Here is a 16,512-nt window from a genome sequence, read left to right on the forward strand (position 1 = left end):
TAATGGATTTTCAATTACGTTGCCAGGTCAGTAATCCTTTTGCTCCCAATGTCACTCAGAGACTTCAAAAACCACAGCTGGGTTGGAATAGTCAGTGTTTGTTTTATCTAGGAGGACATCACACGGCACGGCTCTTCTAGGCAAATCAATTTATCTGCTGTTGACAGCAAGTATTCATCAGTGGCGATGCTGAGTTGTGCTACTCAGGAGGTTACTAAGAGTGCACTAGGCACACGACTTCCAGCTATCAACTTGACAAACATCCTAACCCATTTTATTTGCCTTTATTTCCCTTCCTGAGGCTGGATAATCCATCAAGCTTACTGTTTGTAACATGCCGTACTGGAAAAGGGTCTGATGCAATAAAACCAAATTGTTGCTTTTGATCAAGTACCATCAGCAGGAACATGGAGCTGAAAAAAAAACCAACCAAACCAAAAAGCTCCTACACTTCCAGTAAAAGGTCCCTTTGTGATAAGAAGTGATACTCTGAATCAGGATTTAAGCACGTGCTTAATTTCAGTGCATGGCTTCATTAACGACATACCTGGAAGACAACTGCTGATTTGAACTGGGAACACCAAACACCACCCCGTTACGTATCCTTCCAGCGTCAGACACCCAAGGACCATTAGCTGCATGGATCACTCTGCTATTAATAGGGAGGGAAACAGGCAGGCGGATGAGATGCTGATCTCCAAGGAGCCCAGCAAGGCTAACGGCAAAGCTGGGAATAGACCCAAGGTCCCTGAGTGCTGAATCAAGCCCTGCCGCTGCTGCTCTGACTCATCCCATAACTGTTTGCTAAACATTGTGAAGCTTTTCAGAAGTTTTGCATGCTGTGTCAGCTACTCGAGTAAAAGAAGCGATTCCAAGAACACGAAGGTCAACTCATCAGCCTTGGCATTGATCTTTTCGGGAAGGCCTCATGTTTGGAAGCCAGTGACAGCTATTTCTGGAAGCTGTCTGCATTTATGGCAGTTGAGATTTATTGGGAGATCAACAATCCCACCAAAAATCTGTAACCGTGCTGCTCGCACAAGAGGTAGTATATCTTCCTAACTCATTTGTTATGCTCTGACAGCAAAACACGGGATTGGTTTCACAAAAACTTTTGGCTATGGGATGAATGGGGCTTTAGAAGCCTTTCCTAAAGGGGTGTGCAGCCAAGGTATCACAGGTATTGTAGGTGTAACAACCCATTTTTACCTTACTTTTTGGCTATGAGGATTGTTTCTTATTTTCTTACTGGTCCAGTAACCAGAGATGCAAAAAAGCTTCAGTGCATCATCTTGCACAGATGTGACGCGCTCCTTGAAAAAGCCGTATCCCTTACCTTTTTCAGGGGGAAACTGAAGCTAAAACTGTATCCATTTATCAATTACGTATCCAGCAGGATCACTGAAGCACTCAGGGGAAGAAAGTCGAGATAGATGAGGCATTTTAAGCAGAGATAGCACGCTTACTGGCCTTTCTGGTAGTCTGTAATGCTGAAGATTTACAAGGAGCACGATGACTAATGCGTTCTGAATGGAAGCAGGCCTGGCCACTGCATTCCTTTCAAGAGCTCCATGTGGAAGAGAAGAAAATCAAGTCTTAATATTTATTAACACAGCCATCACACGCTCTCTGCCTTGCCATCTGGGTGCAGCAGAAAGCAGATAGGACAAGACAGTATCTGGTACAAAAAGCCAAGCAAAACACGTCCTGGCAGTAATTTAGAACAAAGACATTGCTAGATATTTTCCTCTCCATAGTAGGAACAAGGCAACAGGAAAGCATAAACTGCTCACATCCTCTCAAAATGCGTAGGAAGAGCAAGCTCCTCGGATTTCAAAGCAATATAATGGCACCTTCCCACTATCACAAAAGTAGGACTGAATCTCAGTAATACAATAAAGCTCAAGCTGTAAAGCTTACCAACAGTAAGCAATACTGCTATACACAATCCAGTCTTGTTGTAACAGCAAACGATCCGTGTATTGCTCAAAAGGCTGTGATCTGGTTTGTAGACTTCTCCCAAAAAACATCTAAGTGCACCACCCAGCAGTAATGCTCACAGCCTGCTCCTTCACCTGCTGTATGCTACCTGCTCCTTTCAAAACGAAACACCGGTCGCTTGGCAATTTTCTTTTCACTGCTGAAGAAAAACAACAATTGTTCTGGTAGCTGTGTCATCTCATAACACTTCCACTGTTGGAATGATAAAGTATGATGGCTGGAAAAGAAACTCTCAGAGTTAAAAGCACATGTATCTGATATAATGGGAATTTCATTTTACAGAAATAACTTTCCTAGGGTAATAAAACTTGTTCCAGAAATTTATCCTCTGTGCTCTCTCAGTAAGCTTTTGAATGTGCACATTTTCCATTGCACAAAGCGATGCAAGACAGAAGGCCTTCCAAGAGAGTCCATTAAAACCGACACGTTTCCAAGGCCTAAATAAATCCCGAATGTTTCCATACCTGTGAAGCGAGTCTCCGCATGGCCTCTTCCTGGCGCCGGCGCATTTCGGGAGTCCCGGGGCAGCTCCCGCTGGCGATCGAAGAGTGAGCAGACGGCGGCTGGGTTAAGGGCAGCTCTCTGTTTGCATCCACATCTGTCCCGAGGAAAGAGGTTATGAATGGCTATGGGACAAGCACGACCCACGTTACTATTGCCTACTACACAGCTGGCATTTTCTAGCAGTTCATTTGTGGCAGTTACACTTTCCACAAATGTTTGTTCAGGACTTCAGGCAGTGGAACAACATGACACCAGCCAGCCAGGACAGAGGCTCCTGAAGAACTTTCTTTTGGAAGCAGCATGGGAAGGACTGCTAAGATAAAGCTTTAAGCTTGTCTTATTCGTCTTCTCCACAGTAATTCCATTGATTTAAATTAATCACAAAAATTGAATGAATTGTGCGTTCCTGAAAGCACGCTCTGTCTTCAAGTTTGGTGTATTTTAGTGCAATGCTCCCTGGGCTCTGCAGTTCTGCCAATAGATCTTCCTTCGTTATGACCCATCGCTCGTTAATTTAGTTCAGAGTCCTTCTTCAGTGGAGACAGACAATTTTTCTGAATTATGTGCCCATTTTATAACATATAAAAATGGAGAGCCACAGCTAACATATCTATCTGGAGCCCATTAATGCTATCAGAGAGAGAGAAGCAGCAGTAGCACCAGGATCTGGAAAAGGCTTGCAAGCAAATAATGAATTATACTGGAATCATCTCTGTCAAATTTAACTGCGTTTCTATTGCATTTCTTTTGTCTGGCAAAGCAGAAATCAGCTGTACCGGTACAATAGTCCGTTCACCTGACCTTTGTGGTTAAGATTTTCAAACCACTCATTTTTACACCCATAGGTACTCAAACGGAGTATTATTGAATGACATCAAGACATGCAGTACTTGATGATGCCTAATTACTGATTTCTTTATTTTAGGAACACTTCAAAAGCAACAGACTCTACTAGCAGAGGGTTGTCCCGGATAGATTGCAGCAATGCATCCTTGAGTTTGACTTGCAATCGTAACAGAAACAATGACCCATTTAATGATAAACAGCAAAGGAGGATGACTACTGCCTACATAATTAAATCCTGACTGTACTAGCAATGATGCACATTCTTGATTTTGAGCATACACCACCACCTTCACCTGTGTTGTTTTTTCTGAGCCAAGAATAAAAAGTTTGAGGCTGTATTTATTCCAGTTCGCTAATGCTGGTAACACAATTGCTGTAGAATAGTCAGGTCACCTAATTAGCATTTGTTATTAAACATAGATTTTAGTAAGCATTGTAGACTTTTCCAGCATGTGAAATTAGTAGAATAGTTATTATCTTCTATAGCTAGACTAGGACTTTTCATGTCTTTACGAAATGAAGTCAGATCTGTTGATGGATTCTAAGGTCTCCATCCCAGGAACTAACACTGAGAAATCATTCCACTTTCAACTTCATGGACATATCAGAGCGTGAACTAAAACACAGGTGACCAAGGATCTTTTTCTTCTGTGCATGAAAGGTACAGGGAGCTTTCTCGATATCCAAGCCTTTAGTCTGGAAACAGTTAAGTACAGTAGACTGCTAATCTCCACAATCCCTCTAAGTAAGCTGGGGAGACATGCAGTTGGTGCACCGCAGAGTTACAGTTAAAATATAGAAACAAGCCCTGCCTTTCACTACACATTGTTCTTGTAGCTCTGACAAGTGACACTACTCAACATGCCAACATTCGGTGACATTTCAGATATTTCTACATGGCTAAGAGCACTGGATTCCAGTAAACAGATTCAACTACAGTTTCTCTGAGATACAGTGACCTAGATCCTTAAAGATACCTTTCGGTATCTAACTCAGTATTTTTAGTCCTGTCTTATCCACTTACTGGGAGCAGAGTGATTTTAAAATGTTGTCATCCCCACCTGCAAACGTGTCAGGGCAGAATGATGGGAATTGGATGGGACCCACAGGAGGCAGAGGAAGCCTGGCTGCCAAACCCACACGGGCTTGTGACCTACCCTAAACTTTCAAGCCATGACAAACTGAGATAAACCAAATGTATAGGAAGGAGAATGCATCAGGAGGGATTTGTAATAAAATAATTGGAGCAATTAAAACTGGAGCCTTCCTGATCAGAGACAATCTGTGATGTTTCTAAGCCAGGGAAAACAGAGACAGACTATTTTGACTCTTCAAAATGTAGATTTGGAACACAAGTAGTACAATGCTGGCAGGTGCTTCCTTTGCTTGGCAACAAAGGTTTAACTGAGTTCTTGGGTCTGAAGAGGAAAGGGATCTTTGCAGCAAAAACATTTGAAAAGTTGATGGAAAAGGTCTCTGAGTTTGAAAGATGTGCATGCTGTTGAACTTACGTTTTGGGGAGGCGTGCGGGCTATCCGAAGCGATCTGTCTCATACGTGTGCCATGGCAGCTGAGCGCAACCAGCCTGGAGATGATGGCAGTCTTTCCAAAGCCTATGTTGCCAACGATCACCACTCCTCGGTTAACGCTGGCGTTTGAGCTCTGCAGCTGAGCATCTATCTCGTGAAACACCCAGTCGCGGCCAACGAAGACGGACTCGGTGGTGATGCTGGGAACCTCAAAGAGCAGTGGTTTCAGAGAGATGTCAGGAGGTCGGTAAGGTGCAAAGCGTACTGTAAAGAAACACAGGGAGAGAATGTAAGTGTTAATGCTACCAGAGTAAAACCATAGATCTGAAACCACTATTTAATCTTCCTTAGGAATCTTTTCATTGCAAAAGGTGAAAAGAATACAAGCTTGTTTATTGCCCACAGGTTTGCTGTTAAAAGTATTGGCGCTTTCCCAGCATTTTCCATCAAAGGAGTTCAGGGAATTTTACAGGAGAAAGTAGTTAACAATTGGGGAAAGTGGAGCCGGAGAAATGAAATTTCTTGTTCAAGGTCACCATAATTAAAGGCCCTGCCACAGGGCAGAAAGCTCTGCAAGGCAGCTGTCCCTGTCCCCTTGTGACACAGAACTGCATGCCTAATGTCACCTGTTCAATACAACAAGCACAAAAATCTTACAAGCGTTCAGTCAACCTAAGCAAAGTTATCTCAACTCTTCCACCATCTATAAACGAAACCAGAATTTTCCTGTATGACAATTAGACCATTTATCTTTTCACGAGGAAAATCCCAAATTTAACTCAATCTCCTTATGCAGAAAATGTTTTAAAAACGCAGACTGATTTTAAAGCTCTACTGGCAGGCTTCACCATCTGCAGCACTGGTAATTGGCAAAAATTAAAGCAGCAGAATTCAATCTAAATAGAAACACAGCTTCAAATATTTGATTATGGCACCTCTTAATACAGAAAAACCCTTCCACCTACTCCTACAGTAGCCCCATCGAGCTCTGCCCCAGAAGATCTACCTGTCACATCCCAGGCAGCAGGGAAGATTTATATCAGGGCAGGAGCCTGATGAAATTAGGCTGTGCATTATCCCAATTTAGATATATGTAAGTGCATTTTGCTTCACGTGGGAGATGCAAAAGCAAACCCTAAGCAGTGTTACAGGCACCCTGAAGATAACAAGGTGTGCAAGAAATGCCTGCCCCCGACCTGCCACGCATACTTGTGCAGTGCTACCACCTAAAACGTAGAAGCTCGCTGCGTTCATTTTCCCCTTTTTATATGCAACCTCATCTTCTGAAAACCTCCTCAGCATCTACGAGGGGGAGGGAGGAGAAATTCAAGTGCAATCCCCTGGCAATCAAAGGAAAATCAGAAGCATTTGTGGGTTAATTAATTCCTATGAAGGCAACAGAAGAGGGCTACAACTGGCTTCACTTTATATGCAACCTTTTCCTCTCTACTTAAAAGATGCAGTAAGTACCAAAAAAGCATTCTGCTCTATTTTGCTTTAACCTAACAACTTTTCAGCTTCTGGAGTTTGTTCCCATTATGAAATTAACACTGTCATTTGTTTCTTGAGATGCTATAGGCTCCCAGAGCCTCCTGAAAATCAAGCCAGCCAGAGACAGCTGCCCTCGAGTCGGCAGGTCTGCTTACTCTAGCTCCCCTTTCTTCATGTTTTTCTGCCTGTGCCAGGCGGGAATACATCTCTCAGCCTCTAAAACTGGAATTATATGATGTCAGGAGATAAAATATATGACAATTTACTGAAACATGAAACATGTGAGATGGAGAGCTGTGACTTCACGTTAATCTATATATGAGCATCTTTTTCCGGTAGCTTCCCAACGGCTTCTCATCAGGAAGGTTACAACATCCCACGCCACCTTCATTACACCGGCAGAAGCATGTTTCTAACAGAAGATATGCCATATCCCACTGCAGGCTATTGCCACACCAGCAACGAATGCAGTAACTGCTCCCTTTTGTACAGAGAATCAATTACAAAAGAGCGAAAAAACAGAGGGAAAGGCATTGACAGTAATGATCCCTTGTCTCCCAATTAGGACGGAGGTCAGGAAACCTCTGCCTTTTTGATCATTTCTAGAGTTTTCACATTTGCACATCTTCTCCTTTAATCCAAGACCTGGTTCCCCTACAGAAAACACAACTGACAAGGTGTACCTGGCTGTGTGGCCTGGGGGCACCCGGGCACCAAGGACGTTTGCTCAGGTCCCCCTGCAGAGCAGACTTAGGGCTAAGGAACCTAAACAGAGGCATCATCCTTCAAACCCCAACTGTACTGCTTTCTTTTATGTCTGGTAGCGTTATAATATATCCCAAATTGCAACATGAGACAATACTGACCACAGAAAATGCTGCGTGTCGTTGATATTTCACAGAAAGCACAGAAATGTTATTTTTGAATCCTCAGAAAATAATTTCACAAGTCAGAACTAAAAAGCTTTGTTTCTATCTTGCTGGTCCCCCACCCCGACTTCTAACCCAAGAAGCCTCCATGTTGTGTACTACTGCCCGGCACCACGAACTTTTGCCACTACAGAAATATTCTGTGAGCTTTACTTGATGGTGAGAACAAGGGAAAAAACAAAAGACAAAAAATAAGCATTTCTTCATCGTACTCAGGGGGACGAGCACGCTTGCTGTGTCCCCCTGCCTTTGCCCTTCCAGCCTCACTTTCTGAGCCTCGAGGGAGGCACAAGGATGCTCCGACGGGCACGGCTGGCCGGCAGCCTGGCCTGCGCTACTGGCGTGTTCAAAAATGTGAAGCCATTCAAAGCAGACAGGTCAGCGCCACTCCTCAGGAACATAACTTACCTAGAAGACGTCTTCCCCTCCCCTGAAGACTTCAGGGATTCGCGGGGATTGCCGTGTGCTTCCTGCCACTGAAACGCTCAGCTCTCGGTTTTGGATTTATTCCACCTTTAGGTTATAATAAAATGTAAACCTAAAACCAAAGCAGCCTCGAAACCTTTTCAGGAACATTTGGGGGTGGAGGGAGAAGGTATCTGCCGTTCTTTCCATTTGGCACAAGCTATCTAGGGAACATACACCTACAAAGAGTAACAACTACACACAGATGTGGTGCAAACCTGGTCTTAGGAAGATTAACTCACACGGCTCATTCTGCCTAGAAGACCTGTGACTGGGAGGTGGCACACAGAAACCTGAAAACACAAACTGCTGGAAGCTCTTTGTGCTGGCACGGACAGTTGCTGCTTCTTCACAGCAGCAGTTTATTTTCATTTCCTTATTGCTGAGACAATTTCTTAATGAAAAGCTTTCAGAAAGTGGCCACAAAGACAGCAGGAGATTGCTGCCCAGGGAGAGGGTGGTGTCACAGCGTGACTGATGTGGCTCTCGTCCTCATCCTGGGGACCAGCACCTGCTGGGAAGGGGGGTTCGGGCTCCCACCACCCGCACCCCACAGCCCCTGAATGGCAGCGATAATCAGGACTGCCCACCAAGTAACTTCACCTGAAAACTCTTTATTTGAGACAGGATTCCCTCAAGCTAAGGCTAACCGAAGGGGCCGGAGCTGCAAGAGCAGGATATGAGTTCAGCCTCAGAGCCGGGTGTGAGCCCTGAGCACCTCCCAGCCGCGCCGCTTTTTGTACGATACAGAGATTTAAGCCAATGCCATGAGATGTGGCAGATTTGAGCTGTGGTTCAGGAAGCTGAATTCAATTTGTTTTGAGATAAACTGACCCACCATACAACTTCTAGATGTCCTCACAGCCTATTTTAAACCAAACCCCGCGAAGCTGCAGAGGGGGAGTCCCCCGAGCAGAGCCGCAGAAGGATTTAAGTAAAGGACTCGCTTTGCTGAGGGTCCTCTCTTGGCACAATCCCGCTCCCATCGCCTACACGAGCTGCTTCCAGTTGGGACCGTTGGGTTTCTTTGAAGTTTTAGGGCCCCCAGCTACTTAAGAAAAGCCCGTGCACCGTTCAGCATCTGCTGAGGTCGGGCATTCCTTCAGCAGCTCGCCTCCTGCACGGAAAGGTTCAAACCCCCGCAGAGCCCCCGGCTGTCCCGAAGGCACTCCATGGTGCAGAGCGCTCCCACACCCGCCCCTGTAGCGAGAAACGAGCTCCAAAGGCTGAACTCATTGAAAATTACCTATCGTGGTACAGCAGCGGGATATTTTATCTACACGGGGAGAGGTGAGAGCTGTGCTACCACCCTGAAGCTCTTGCTGTAACTACAAACACGTTTTTTGACCAACCTGGGGCTCTACGTCAAGCCTCGTGCTCCGATGTGAGATCCTCCCCCGGGCTGTGCAATGCTCTGCTCTGAAAGCTATGAATGACCCAGGCACCCGCTGCCTCGAGAATCCCCCGACTCATCCCTCCCCTTCCTCCTCCCACGCTGCAGCAGCAGAGGACCTGCTGCCCATCCTGCGAGGCTCTGCCTTCGCACCCTGCAGCCTCTGCCCCAGCACCCCGACACCTCGCCCCCGCTCCCATCCCACCCGCTCCTGCGACCCACCCCCTCATGGAAAACAGCTTGTGGTTAAGTTGTTAAGTATTTGCTTTTTCTTTTTTTAATGCTGCAGGCAGGAGCCGTATTTTTATTCCCACTTGCAGGCGACGAGCGTGCTTTAAGTTTACGTCAGTGAGGAAACGCGGAGATTTTTGTATTGGGGTGGAGATGGCTTGGGAGAGGCGGGAGCTCCGGTTCGCCTCCCTCGCTGGGGGCTGTCACGCGAGCTCAGCGGGACGCGCTGGCACGGAGGGTGCTGGAGAAGGGAACTGCTGGTGCTGGGAGGGGACGAGCCAGCGGGTGGCTGCAGCTGGCAGGGGCCCGTGTCTCTGCCCCAGCTCCGGGGTGGGGGGCTCGATGCCAGGGGGTGGCATGATGCAGGAGCAATGGCACGATGCAGGGGTAATGGCACGATGCAGGAGCAACGGCACGATGCACACAGGCAATGGCACGATGCAGGGGTAACGGCACGATGCACACAGGCAATGGCACGCTGCACGGGGCCAGGACCAGCAGGTGAAGGGGGCTGGCTGATGTAAACGACGTGTTTCAGCATCGCCTCTGATGGGAGAGATTTTCGGTCACGTTACACCACTGGTGCTATATATAGAAAATGAAATAAAAATAATAATCGAGTTTCCATTTGGAAAACATCGAGCTAAGACTTGTGCTTGGTAAGCTGTAGCTTTACCTCACTTGTGTGTGTGTATATGCGATGTGTTGTGTTAGAGAGTGAAAATACATGGTAATTTCTTCTGAAAGGCTGCAGAGGAGGCCCACGCTAGTGCAAGCCAGATGTCTAACAGGTACCAAACGGTCCCAGGGGTAATATAAAGACAAGACTGAGTAAATATGTAAGCTGTGGGATCCAATATGCTCCTGCTGTAAACGGTGGAGACAGATTCAAATCTTCATTTCTTTCCAGAGGTGAGAATGGGTATGAGGCTGTGTGACGACTACACCTTCGACCGCTACACCCCAAGCAGACAAAGGGTATCCTGAAGACTGGACACGCATATATACACCTTGGTTGTCACCTGGTATATGCAGTCCTAAAATAGGCTTAACAAAACCCGGAGAAGAGACACGCCCACTCATCTGCCAACATCCAACCTTCCTGCCCCTGCAGACCTACCAACACCACCGAGCAAATGCCTTCTTCTGGCAGCCTGGCGAGACCTTTATCACTCCCAGGCTTCGCAATCGCGGGGCTGACCGAAGGCAGGGATGTTGGTAAGCCTCTTGCCATTAACTAAACACTCAGCGCCAGGTTCCTTTGGACATCAGTGCTGAGAATACGTTTCTTGTGCCACCAGCCACCAAAATCAAGGCCACATGCTAGGAGAAGACCCAGATATTTTGTTTGACTGTGCTGAGCTGAACCGTGGAGCAGGGTTAGCGGCTCTCAGTGCTGCCGTGCATATTCTTTTAAGCTGCTGCCCTGCAAATACCTGCTTCAAACCGCACCTTCAAGCCAACGCGTTTGCTTTGAAAGAAGAAAGCAGCATCAACATTTTCCTAGCTGGATCGTCTAAAAGGGTTATGAATTATTTAAAACTGTCATTGACTAATTGCAAGCTATGCGCCAGATCCTCATTAATTCCCGATGCTGTCTGCTGAACCACTCCAAAACCCTCCCCTGTTACTATTTATTTTACGAGCCTCAGCAGCCGGCGGTCCCCAGGCAGAGGACGAGGCAGAGGCACGTGGCCGTGCTCCTTTCGGGCTGTGCAGCTCCCAGGGGATGAAACGTGGGGCTCTGCTGAGCTCCCAACCGCGACCTCGACTGGCTCCACTTTGCAAAAGAATAAACAAGTCTTTCATCTTAAAAGCTCGGCTTCTAACAAAGGAATGAACAAAGTAAAGACTGGTAAAGAAACATGTCACACATCACGAGGGAAAAAAATACAGAGAGAGGAGGCTGCACTGCAACTTCAGCATTTGGGGCTGAAGTTGAGTAAAGGATAAACCCATGGAAAGGGCTCTGTAAGAGAGGACAAGAAGGTTCAGAACTATTGGGTGAGGATGTGTGCACACATTTTAGACAAACTGTATTGAGGCACTTGACTTCAGCATTTGTGAATAAGCTGCCTTTCCATCCCTAAAATTTTGTCAAACACTTACTGGGGTCTATATTCATTTTTAATCAAAGATTTTAATAGAACTTAAGTCAGAGTACCACAGAAATACCCAGAACTTCAGATAATATGTTAAGGTAAATTAAACCCCTACTCCTATAGATACTGGTGTGTAGAGTAGGGCAGCGTGGAATTTCCTCACCAGTATAATAGCTGATGAAATGCTGTGCAAGCTTTGGTACAGCCCGAACAATATATTCTAACCCCAAGCTCAAACGCTGTCTACCATACCTGTCCTGGCTCTTTTTTGCATTTGAAAGCATCAATTAAATCCCAGTGAAGCTGGCTGTATTATGGGCACGATTTAAAGAAGCCACTGGGCTGAAGACGAGCAGGGACAAAGTCAGACAAAGGCCCGTCCTGCTTTAACACGCAGGTCATTCTCTGCTACACCACGTGAATTTTTACTTAGCTTAGCTTGTTGAAAGAATCTTAACTGCCTGTTCAGAAATCATGTCTTTTTACAGACTCTTCTCTCTTTAAACAGGATTTGTTCTCAGCATCCACAGCTCATTACTTCTTTGATATTTTGCTCTAGAAGCGTTTCTGTTGCCATTTTACTTTCCCCAGTGGAAGATGTATCTTGCTGTCCAAAGAAAGCCCATACCGGACGAAGATGCATAGCGTGGGTATTGCCAATATGTGGAGAGGAAGCCCAGGCAAGAAGCGCTTCACTATTTATTACAATGAAATGCGGTTCTGAATAACACAGTATCAATCAGCATCTACCGTGCCCTTCATTAAATAGGAACCCATAAATTAGTTGAATGTTTATTTCCTTTCCTTGCTTTAGACTGCAGCTTCTTTCAAGTGCCATCTTAAGTGTCTACATCCATCACCATGAAAGCAGTACCTATTTTTCACGGACTGCATGCCTGAAAAGGCTAAACTATTTTTTAACATACCCAAAAGGCTACAGCATTCAATAGACACCAAGACGGGGAAAAAAAAAAAAAAAAAAACAGAAAATTATAAAAGAAATTTTAAGGAAAACATGCTATTGCCATATGGCCTATATTAGTCAACAGTCCTTTTCCATTGTAGTGGTTGGGTTTGAACACTTTCACCAGCCTCTCCTCCCCTACCCAACAAGATTATTCTCCCACTGCATCAGCACAGACACTTTCCTGTTGGAGGAAAAAATAAATAAATCCTGATGGCAACAGTTGGGATGTGCTAATACCATGTAATTTGGTTGCCATCTGGCTTCTGCTCCAAGGTACATCATAAGTATCTTGTACTTCAGGTTACAATAACCCAGAACGGCTTCAGATTCCGCTGGCTCGAAATAGTAAAACCGAGAAGAGCATTCGCCATCCTATTAAAAACCTGCCACCGGTACAAGTGCTTGTAATGCTCTTATAGCCTTTGGGATTACACCGCGAAGTTCTTCACCTGGTTAAAATAACTGATTTAACGGGCACAAATAGGCAGGACGGTCCCCCATTTAATTGCTCTGCACTGGGATTCTTAAACACCAGGAACAAAATAAGTGGGCTGTAATCTATGTCGCCAGATCCTGGGCCAGTAATTGCTTCATTATTTCAGCAGAGTGCCAAGTCTAGAGATATTGAAGTTAAGCCCAAGTTTAGCATTTCCAGTTGGAACAAAGCACTGGTGATTATAACAGCCCAGATCAATGCAATTTCACAATAATATCTGGACCACTGAGGATTGGGTGGGTGGGGCACAGATATTCATTGAAATGAAAATATTTCCAAATAGTGATGGCTTGATTTTTTTTACATCCTCTTCTCTCCCCTCCCCACCTCTTTTTAAAAATAGCACAGCTCCTCAACTAGAATCAGCAACAAGTTCCAAAAACCTGACACGCTGCTGTTATTCTCATGCAACCTTAGCAAAAAAAGGGGGAAAAAAAAAAACATTAAGAAAAGAAGAAAGAAAATATGTAGTGCTACATGTTTTTCAAAAGTGTGTCTGGAAAACAATTTGATTCTGTTCCTACAATAAACTTTAATGTTTTGGATGCAATCACTGCAAATTACGAAGGCTTGGCAAGCTCTTCTGCTCGAACATATGGAAATTTTGTCTGTCAAAGTTTGCTTTCTTCACTTACTGCCTGCTAATACATTTTTATAACTGCCTCACCAGCCAATGTGATTTCATTACAGACTGCAATCCAAAACGACCAAAAAAAAAAAAAGCCAACAAAAAAATACATTTTTTTCTTGCAGTCAGGGGCTTGTGTGCTTTGTAGAAATCCCAACTCTACCCCAGGTGCTGCCTGCGGTGCTGCTGAGCTAAACCCAGCCTGCTGCCTCCCATGTCCTTGCCCGAGGACAGCGGCCGCGTTCCCAAAGGAGACCCAAAGAAAGGGGGAGCTGCACAGACTGCCAACAGAAACTGCTCTCCCTGCCTCCCAGGCACAGCTGCAACCCAAAATTCTCCCAAAAGAGCCAGGAATAGGATTTACAGTTTCAATCCTCAGACCACCAGAAGCCAAGGGGGTCCGAGAGAGGAGCCCTGAGCTCTCTTGGCCATTTACTGATGGGGATGAGGCCTTAACCTGGTGATTTGCTGCACATGCAGAGCCATCACCGTTACCAGAACAATTGTTCGAGGACAAAAACCAACGGCAGTGCTCAGATTAAACGGGGGATGGAAGCTGTGCGGTGGGATGAAGTCTCAAGGACATACAGTGCTATGGCAGTGCCAGATCTGACTGGAAATAAAATCCCAAAATGTCAGCCCTGGTGCTTCTTCTCATTGCTAACGTCTTTCTGTGGAATTTGCCAGGAAGAACCGCAAAACTTTCCCCTCTCAAAAGGCCTTTCAGCAGCGAGAGGACCGCCTGAATGGCAGCATTGTGAGCAGCCATAGCAGGGGTGCTTTGGGGTGGTGGCTCCACGCACTGCGCTGGGCTCCCACTGCACGGGCACGCCACAAGTTGCATTCGGGGCCACAGCTTGTGCTTTTGTTCCAAAATAATAAAAAAAAAAAGAAGTAGTCCATCAAGCTTTCTCATTTCTCAAAAACTATCAAAGCTCTGAATTAGCCCCAGTGCTCAGTGACAGGGAGCACTGTTAGGGAAGCAATCAGAGAGAGGAATCTGGGGACATTTTGCAGGAATCCCCATATGTGATATAGCATTAAATGCATAGGGTAACACAGATTGGGGGATGCACTTACCCTGCCCCCCCCTTAGCAGTGCCAGGCTGTCTGTAGGCACAGCCAACAGCATCCCAGCCCCAGGACGCCTCTGGAAGGAGGTGTGGGGCTGCGATGCTGCACGTTGTCTTTAGAGTAAAATTTATCGATTTGTATTTGTATTGCCCAAAAGTGAGGCTGCTCACAATTTGGGCCAACTCAGTGAAACAATTCCTCCATAATCCAACTGAAACACAGTTTGGGGCTCCAAAATTAAAGCACATGCTCTTCCAAAAAGGACAATTAGAGAATGTCGGGGGGGGATGGGAGGGGGGGATGGACCTCTGTCATCAGTGTTTGCAGGACGGTGATGGGGGAATGCATCTTTACAGCAAGGCTACACGAAGCGTGTATCTGGCAAACCAGACATCTACTCAGCCCAGAAAAACAACCTCAAAACTTCCCTCCAGTGGCACTTCACTGATCGTGGCACTGTTTTAGGAACAGCAAGGCAGCATCCAGCCAACCACTGCCAGACACAAGGCACAAGTACTTAGTTCATTACGCATTTTTCTTCCCAATTGGGCCACACCGACAAAGAAGACACTGCGGGAGAGCCCCACTCCAACATTTTCGCTTGCAAACCATTGAATCCAGCGGCAGCAACATGAGATCCCCCCCAGATTCCCCATGGAGGCCACGAGCCCCCAGCCCGCTCCTACCTCGCAGGTCCTGCTGCGCGCGGGCGCCGGCCACGCTCTGCCGCGGCATGCGGAGGGACGTCCGCAGGGGAGTGTGCCTCTGCTCGTCCAGGTACGCCAGGTCCTCCAGGTGGGCCGAGCTGGTGGCTGCACGAGAAAGCAAAGGACTACATCACACCCAGCTTTGAGATCCCATCTTCTGCCCCACTCATTTTTCCTTTTTTTTAAGCCAAACATACACAGTTATATCTACATTTAGTCAATGGCGCTGAGATGAGGCAAGTCTAATTTCCCATAGCCGGGAATAAAGAAGTGTTTTGGTAACGTTTTCTCATGCCCCGTTGGGGTTTGCTCTGGTTTGGTCTCCTGTTGAGGTTCGTAAACAAAAAAGACAAATGGAGATGCTTATATTTGAGCTAAGCTCACCCAATCACAAAACTTACTCAATTGCACATGTACAAACTTTGACAAAGACAGTCAGCATTTCCTACTACATAAAAGACGACTCAATAATGCATTTTATGACACAGTCCAAAACCCTTCAATTATTTTAGAGCTACTTAATTTGGATATTAGCATCTAGGTGTTCATAAAGCCAGAATTAGTGGAGGAAAAATTAAACCTTCAACAGACCAGCAAAAACACACAAGTAAATGAGAAAAATGTTATCTGAACTAAAGACGACTTTACTATTCCAAAGTTATTTGCTCATGGGAGAATTTAGTTTTCTGTACAAAGTTAGATTAACCAGGCATAATTTATCGGTCTCTGCTGAAGGTGCCATCACTACATGAATAAGTACAGTTGGAAGAGAAATGGCAGCTAGAAACTTTATCTCTCCCTCTTGGAAACTGGCAGATAACACAGTGCAAGGGATTTTTTCTTCCATTTTTCAGCCCAAGCACTGCAGATGGATCGTCCACCTGCCAGCTGGGCGCACACCTCGGGGTGGCCGGGCTGCTGCTGCGGGACACGGCTACGGGCAGCGACCCCCAGGGCATTACGTGGAAACCCAACAAACGGGTGAGAAGCACTGGGTACAAACTGATTTTGCAGGTATTTAGCTCCCAATCCCTTGGCCTCGAGCATGACCTCACCTACGGCATTTCCTATCAAGATGTGACATTCATAGTGATCGTTTCACATATCTGTTCTTGACGTAACGCTTTTTCTCAATGACTACAAATATTT

At 45.9% G+C, this 16,512-nt stretch overlaps 1 protein-coding gene and 1 long non-coding RNA gene across 25 annotated transcripts in view; one reads left to right on the plus strand and one right to left on the minus strand.

Moving 5' to 3' along the window:
- The window catches only part of TANC2 (tetratricopeptide repeat, ankyrin repeat and coiled-coil containing 2), a 283,329-nt gene that overhangs the window by 65,280 nt on the left and 201,537 nt on the right, over nt 1-16,512 (minus strand). For 23 of the 24 annotated variants that reach the window (XM_080564855.1, XM_080564839.1, XM_080564854.1 and 20 more), the window contains 3 exons: nt 15,343-15,468; nt 4,863-5,144; nt 2,466-2,599 (listed from right to left, as the gene is read on the minus strand). In XM_080564855.1, coding sequence (XP_080420981.1) covers nt 2,466-2,599; nt 4,863-5,144; nt 15,343-15,468 — 542 coding nt within the window. Of the gene's footprint in view, nt 1-2,465; nt 2,600-4,862; nt 5,145-6,106; nt 6,335-15,342; nt 15,469-16,512 lie in introns of those variants that run through there. The other variant, XM_080564853.1, reaches the window with a different exon arrangement.
- LOC308181523 lies at nt 6,259-10,036 on the plus strand. Its single transcript, XR_013941492.1, has 2 exons — nt 6,259-6,342; nt 6,450-10,036. It is a non-coding gene; the product is annotated as an uncharacterized lncRNA (long non-coding RNA).

Source organism: Anser brachyrhynchus (genome assembly GCF_964034855.1).
Source record: "Anser brachyrhynchus genome assembly, chromosome: 22".
Taxonomy (NCBI): domain Eukaryota; kingdom Metazoa; phylum Chordata; class Aves; order Anseriformes; family Anatidae; genus Anser; species Anser brachyrhynchus.